This window comes from Dreissena polymorpha, chromosome 10 (genome assembly GCF_020536995.1).
Source record: "Dreissena polymorpha isolate Duluth1 chromosome 10, UMN_Dpol_1.0, whole genome shotgun sequence".
NCBI classification, from domain to species: Eukaryota; Metazoa; Mollusca; class Bivalvia; order Myida; family Dreissenidae; genus Dreissena; species Dreissena polymorpha.
This window is the reverse complement of record NC_068364.1, coordinates 73,008,654-73,016,385: the sequence shown is the minus strand read 5'-3', so window position 1 is coordinate 73,016,385 and position 7,732 is coordinate 73,008,654. Positions and strand designations below refer to the sequence as shown.

The following is a 7,732-nucleotide window of genomic DNA, read 5'->3' as shown; positions in this document are numbered from 1 at the left end:
ATGCTGGTCTTCACTCACATGAATTAAGAACACTTCGCCAAAACGAGGCTCATATTAATTAAAACTTGATCATGTGTTTATTAGCTCATCTATTTTTTGAAAAAAAATTATGAGCTATTGTCATCACCTTGGCGTCGGCGTCGGCGTCGGCGTTGGCGTTGGCGTCCGGTTAAGTTTTGCGTTTAGGTCCACTTTTCTCAGAAACTATCAATGCTATTGCATTCAAACTTGGTACACTTACTTACTATCATGAGGGGACTGGGCAGGCAAAGTTAGATAACTCTGGCGTGCATTTTGACAGAATTATGTGCCCTTTTTATACTTAGAAAATTGAAAATTTTGGTTAAGTTTTGCGTTTAGGTCCACTTTTCTCAGTAAGTATCAATGCTATTGCATTCAAACTTGGTACACTTACTTACTGTCATAAGGGGACTGGGCAGGCAAAGTTAGATAACTCTGGCGTGCATTTTGACAGAATTATGTGCCCTTTTTATACTTAGAAAATTGAAAATTTTGTTTAAGTTTTGTGTTTAGGTCCATTTTATTCTGAAGTCTCAAAGCTATTGCTTTCATACTTGCAACACTTACTAACTATCATAAGGGGACTGTGCAGGCAAAGAAATGTAACTCTGACTGGCATTTTGACAGAATTATGTGCCCTTTTTATACTTAGAAAATTGAAAATTTGATTAAGTTTTGTGTTTAGGTCCACTTTATTCCCACAGTATCAAAGCTATTGCTTTCATACTTGCAACAATTATTAACTATCATAAGGGGACCGTGCAGGCAAAGTTATGTAACTCTGACTGGCATTTGGACGGAATTATGGGCCCTTTATACTTACAAAATTGAAAATTTGGTTAAGATTTATGTTTTGGTCCACTTTACCCCTAAAGTATCATAGATATTGCTTTCATACTTGAAACACTCACAAACTATCATAAGGGTACAGTAAAAGGACAAGTTGCATAACTCTGGTTGTCATTGTTACGGAATTATGGCCCTTTTTTGACTTAGTAACTTTGAATATATTGTTAAATTTTGTGTTTCGATCCACTTTACTTCTTAAGTATCAAGGCTATTGCTTTCAAACTTCAAATACTTTCATGAGGTTACTGTACCTGGCAAGTTGAATTTTACCTTGACCTTTGAATGACCTTGACTTTCAATTGATACTTTGACGAAACTACTCTTACCTGACATACCTCAATAGACTCCACCCAAACCATCCCCCGTGCCCTCCCCCCCCCTCCCCCTCCCCCCCCCCCCCCCTCCCCCCCTATTTTTTTTTTTAACATCATCTCACAATTGACCACCACACCCTCACACTATACCCCCACCCCCCCCCCCCCCCACCCCACCCCCCCCCCCAATTTTTTTTTGATTTTTTTTTAACATCATCTCACAAATTACCACCACACCCTAACACTATACCCCACCCCACCCCCCAAATTTGTTTTTTAAACGGTTATGTTTGAAATACCGTCCAACCATCGCACCAAAAAAATCATACCCCCCATCACCCCCCCCCTTTTTGGGAGATAATGTAATAATTGTCCACAACCCCACACTTTTCCCCCTCTCTTCACTCCACCCCTCCCTCCTTTGTGATTGAAAATGAGAGTCCCTTCACCTTTAAAAATAAAATAGATGAGCGGTCTGCACCCGCAAGGCGGTGCTCTTGTTAAATTGCTGTATCTTCTTTTGATAATGGAGTAACTTGCACAGTTGACGTTTCTATGGTTTGTAAATATTTATTGTTTTATAAAGTAGAAGTTTCTGTGGCAATGCAGTTTGTATCACATGTACCAATTTGTCGAGGAAGTCAACTAAATACAGCTTTTAAAAACGATGCATTATCAGCTTTAGTTATGTTTATCTTTACACACTGGGCTTTTTTCAAAATAGACAAACTCGACATGTGAAATGTATCCATCACTTATTTCTTGATTTTAATTGATGTAGAATATAACCCTGCAGAATATAACACTACCTAAATGCATTTGGGCATATTACTGAACGCGAACACACTTCCCAATATATTTTTTTTTCTTAAGGTTGAAGACGGTGAATAAACCATGTTGCGAGGGAAGAAACCTTCTTTTACTGTGGGTACACCAGCAGGGTTACATCTGATGATTGGAATCGCAACTATAATACAAATACTCCCATTGTCAATGTCAAATATACATCGTAAATACGCTCTGTGAACTTCGATTTGACGAAGCAAAAATGAAATAAGATAAACGGTTTCACTGTTATTATTCATATTTTTTGATACAACACACAGTTAGGAAAAACAGGTTCAAAACCAATTCAAAATGCCTGACGATGGAATCACTACACCACGATGTAGTAGTTCGAGGCGTTGTTGTAGAACAGTCCGTTCGTCTCCACGTGAACGATCTGAGGTCCGCCAGTGCAAGGCTGGATGGCCATCTGCACATTTTGATATAATGCAAGGAAAACTCGTAAAACAATAATATAAAAACGATATCAAATTAAGCCTAACGAGTTTGTCGTTAATTTGTATTGACGTAAAACAGAGCGCTTCATTAATGTTTGTTTACTTTGAATTTCTTTCGTCATCAATGCCTTACAGGTTGACATAAAATATCGGTTTTGTAATGATGTCAAATAAGGTGTGGCTATGACTGGTCTAAATGTTATCATCACCTAACCGAAAAATGCTTTCGAATGCATTTAAGTTAAACCGACATAGAAAATCGCAAATATGGAACGAACATTGCAACTGTTCGTACTCTAGAAACACCGAGTAGTGGTTCGTTACAGTACAGCATAAAGGTCGTTAAATTCAAGCTATGATGCTGTAGGGTTAAATATATGTTTAAACAAAACTTATGCTATCTTATATCACATCATGGCTTACCTCTTCTTCTTTAATACAAACATAAATATTCCGCAAGAAGTATGAGCATGTACCTTGAACCCATTTGGTATACACTCCAAGAAGATCCCGGACTGGGCGTCCAGAGGTTTGTAATTTCCCGCGGCACCGAATGTAGAAACCGGGGAATAGTGCGGGATACTATCACAATTACTTATCACCTATGTAAAAAAAATCATGCAAAACGCTCGCATTATTTCGCTTACCGTTTTAGAAGCTTCCACTACAGTATCACACAACAAGTCTTCAAAGTATTGTTGTATATGCTTCATTGACCTGCACCGAGTATTTGCTTAATGTGTTACGTAAAACCGAACGGTGGTCGGCTAGCTAATAAGATGTAACATCTTGCTAATCAAATATGATTATTAATTACAAATACTAAGGTTTGTACCATTATCAATAATACTAATGTTGTCACAAGGTGCATGAACGCAGAAAAGAAGACACGTTGCGCTATATTGTGTAAAGAGATCGCGCCATATGCACATTCGGTACCGCTTTGCTCTTTAGTAGAAATGTAAGAGATACTTATACACACGGATGCATACACCGCTAAACACGTACGGATTTAACAGTAGCTAAAATTGAAGCTCACAATTGATTATCCATTGCAGATTTATATGCAAATTCTCGTTTTGTGTGTACGTTTTCAAATAAGATTCATTACCTGGACCCCTCGTGACCACGTGTCTATTGACGTCATGTTGCACAACGCGAGCACCAAGTCCTCATTTGTACCAGATACTTTACTGCCACATGATGTTGAACCATTTGTGTGCACGTAAGTAGCAGTAGCTATGTCTGCAACTAGGTCGTACTTGCGGCACTGGAATTCTTTAAAGTCATGTATATATATAGGATCTTGCATGAGTGGTCGTTTTGTATTGAATTTATTAAACGAGTCATCTAAATAAAGATAAAAACGAGGCTTGCCGAGTTTTTATCTTTATTTAGATGACGAGTTTAATTAATTCAATACAAAATGACCACGCATCTAAGATTCTTTTTATAACATGACCAACAAATTTTCTTTATATTTTATGCTTTTTTCACCGTTTATTCACATTGTAAAAAAGTTTTAACTGAGGAAATTCGCTGGAATAATGACGTCATTTCGTCACTAAAAGGACGTCTTATCACAGGTATATAACCAGTGTAATAACACTCGTGTAATAAACAAAATTAAGCATTACGTTATTTCACTCCTGGAGCGTAGGCCATGTTATAATATGATGTATATAATATTTGTGCCCATGTGCATCACCGAATTCCAGTATAGTTATAAACAAATAAGTAAGAATTTACAGATTTTAATAAGGTTTTCTTTTTACTTTAAGTGGAAGGAGATGGGTTATAAGATATAATTTATAAGATATATACTTAACACTCGCATAATGAAAATTGAGCTAGAAGCAAGCATGACAAAACAATTGAATGTTAAAATTTCATTTTAGTCAGAGAATGCCAACATTAAAAGCAAACGGCAATAAGAAAGCGAAGCACTCGCACTCATGACGTATTTGGAACATCACCTTCAACCGTTATACTTCACAATTTTTATTTATAAATTTTTTGCAAATTGCAAATTATCTTATTAAATCTTAAAACAAATTTAATTGTTTCATATGAAACCGAATTCACTAAAATCAGTAATTTAATTGAAATCAGATGCCCATGAACAGCATGAAAATAAAATGGATTTCTGAACTGTGGATTTGTGCTTATAAGATCATTACGCAGCTGTTGTTGTGTCATGTAATGAACCTTGTAATAAACACGATACTGACATTCTTGAGAGAAAAACATAGTGAAATGAAGCCAATAAATATGTTTTGACGCCATAATACAGCTTACGAATTAAAAAACATCTTATTTAACTTTCAAACATATTTCATGGTTTCATATTCAACCAAGTTTTTAAATACACTCCGTGTAATTGAACTCATACATGCTCATAACCGCTATATTAGTATGAACAACAGACTTACTGTACTGTGGAGCTGTACTAGTAAGCGCTTGCGACGAAGTTGTTGACGTTAGTAATGAGCCTTGAAACAAAAATAGGTGAATTTCCTTTTACCAAAATGTATAGTACAATTAAGCCCATATATACGCGATATTTTCATAGGATAAAACAGCTTACCTATTATTATTTTATAATTGTCGATTTCAATAAAACTGGCATGTAATTCAAATTTTATTCGTATGAAAAAAGCCTTACTGTACTGTGTAGTTGTAAGCGAATCTGAAGTAGTAGTAGTCGTTGTTGTTGTTGTTGTTGTTGCTGTTGTTGTAGGTAGGGAACCTTGCAATAAAAGTATAAGCAACACCTATACAAATACGTACTTAAATGTAGCTAATAATTTCTTTTTATCATTAAAGAGATTACCAATTGCATACTGCAGCAACAATTCTCTACAAATTTAAAAAACATTAGTACAGTAGATTTTTTTTCTTTTGTACATTTTAATGAGGTGACGACATAAAAAAAGAACCATTTGGTTCAAACAATACTACAAACAACCCCATACATTTGTATATGACTCATGCTTTTATAAAAATAACGTTTCTCGTTTTTCAATGAAATTGCATGCCCATTACAAATACCTGAGCATTGGCATGGATCTTTTGCGGAACTTGGGTATTTATCTGTGAAAACAAATTGCATATTTGTTATACAGGTTTACATTTTCGCGGAAAATTTAGTGTCAGATAAAGTGCTTAATAAAATGGAAAATATGAATTATCGACCCAGTTCAAAAAGGACATGCTTAAGTGTGCATTGAAACACTGATAGTTGCATTTTAATAAAATAATATCCGACGAAATACAACTCAAGTAATTCAATAATATGATTAAAATGATTAATCTTTTGTAACATGAATGAAAGCAAACAATACACTTAAAGCGAGTGTAAACCATTGGAATGGTTTCATTTTAGATTCGAAATATTTAACTGACATTTAAATATCAACGAGGAATGGATTATTCAAAAATAAGTTTAAACCGATACCGACACTTTTACTCGTATTTTTATAGCACCAGCGTCTTTCCATCATATGACTGAAATGTGCACAGATTATTTGGGGTTTCCCAACAGTGTACAAGTCTCGGCTGCAAATACTAGTTTGCAATTGATTACAATTATTCTCACGCTTAGTTTCTGATACTAACTTTTCATAAATAATTGTAGGTTTTATTAATTTACATTTTATCATTTTTAATATCTATACACTCGCTTTTAATGATGATATGAATATAAATGATGGTTTCATGAATAGCAGATATTAAAGCTTACTTGCGGCTCTGAGTATAAAGTCCTTTGTGCAATCGTATCCATAGTAATCGTGTATGTCTTGCAACTGCTGCCAAACTGGAAATGAACGACATCTCAGGGCGCGCATTCACAAAGCCTCTTTTCCCTACATGCCCTTTCACTTGCAAATGAGAGTTTTGTTATAACCAAGTTTTGTAATCAAGTAACTGTTGCTTAAATGACTGGTTTCATCACTATTTTGTTATACAGCAGTGTTGTGGTAAACAAGTAACTATTGCTACAATGGGCTTGTTTCATCACTATTTTCTTTATACAACAACGTTATCTTAAAAAAGTAACTATTGCTAAAATGGCTTGTTTCAGCACTTTTTCTATATACAACAACGTTGTGGTAAACAAGTAACTATTGCTAAAATTGGCTTGTTTCAGCACTATTTTTTTTATATACAACAACGTTGTGGTAAACAAGTAGCTATTGCTAAAATGGGTTTGTTTCTGCACTATTTTCTTTAAACAACAACGTTTTCGTAAACAAGTAACTATTGCTAAAATGGCTTGTTTCAGCATTTATTCTTTATATACAACAACGTTGCGGTAAACAAGTAACTATTGCTAAAATGGCTTGTTTCAGCACTAACTATGCATAAATCATTTGATTGCACTGTGAACGTTTCATCTGAAATTCGCCCTTTATAGCAACTTTGGTTAAGAAAGTACTTTGTTAATACCGGCCCGGTGACACTTAATTATAGTAAAACAAAGTAGGTAAAGAAATATTAAGACATCTTACCGACAAGATTAAATATTAATTAATATCGATTTACAAATTGTTAGGATTTAAACACTTTTATGTCGGTATTTGCATATTTTAAAATACGGATGCAGTGCGATGTTGAAAGTTTACAGATCGTAATTCCCATATGTATGCTGTACGAAAATTTGCTAGATAATATGTCCCCGGTCACTGTAGAATTTCTTATTTAAAAATTGGGTTATCAGACAGTATTATCCAAAGCGAAAATTGTTTTATTCTTTGTTTGTTGTTTTTCCTTTAAACGAAGGAAATTCCTAAATGCGAGAATAATTACACCAATGTTTACATAAATAAGTCGTCTAATTGTGTTAAATTGATTGAGACAATTCTATATGAGTATGGTGTAATAAGAGATGTCAAATGCTTTTTAAGACTTAATTATAAAACCATTTGAGAGCGTATGAGTTTCAAGACTTCTCTTGATTCATATGCTATACTCTAAGAATTAGTTGGTAAATACGGGCTCATGGACATGTAAAAATACTTTTTAAGAGCAACAATCCTTGATATGAACGATGTGTCACTCACGGTGATAGTGGGTGGCACAACCTGTGTTGCTTGCTCCGCCAAACGATGATTGCCGTAGATCTGAATTGGGACAAACATCCGAGATTTTAACATTCACTCAAATACTTTTACAACGCTCAAGGTGACCAAATATAGCAACCAATAAAACTATAGAAACAGAATCATGAGATAATTTTTGTTTTAACCATAATTTTATCATAGA

The 7,732-nt window shown here is 34.7% G+C and overlaps 1 protein-coding gene across 1 annotated transcript in view; it reads right to left on the bottom strand.

Moving 5' to 3' along the window:
- Positions 1-2,245: 2,245 nt before the first annotated feature.
- Positions 2,246-7,732, bottom strand: part of LOC127848934 (uncharacterized) — a 33,651-nt gene continuing 28,164 nt past the window's right edge. Inside the window, exons 16-23 of the mRNA XM_052381661.1 lie at positions 7,531-7,590; positions 6,210-6,284; positions 5,519-5,560; positions 5,133-5,216; positions 4,900-4,959; positions 3,579-3,745; positions 2,944-3,069; positions 2,246-2,439 (exon numbers count right to left, since the gene is read on the bottom strand). Of these exons, the coding sequence (XP_052237621.1) occupies positions 2,341-2,439; positions 2,944-3,069; positions 3,579-3,745; positions 4,900-4,959; positions 5,133-5,216; positions 5,519-5,560; positions 6,210-6,284; positions 7,531-7,590 (713 nt within the window). The 3' untranslated portion in view covers positions 2,246-2,340. The remainder of the gene's footprint in view (positions 2,440-2,943; positions 3,070-3,578; positions 3,746-4,899; positions 4,960-5,132; positions 5,217-5,518; positions 5,561-6,209; positions 6,285-7,530; positions 7,591-7,732) is intronic.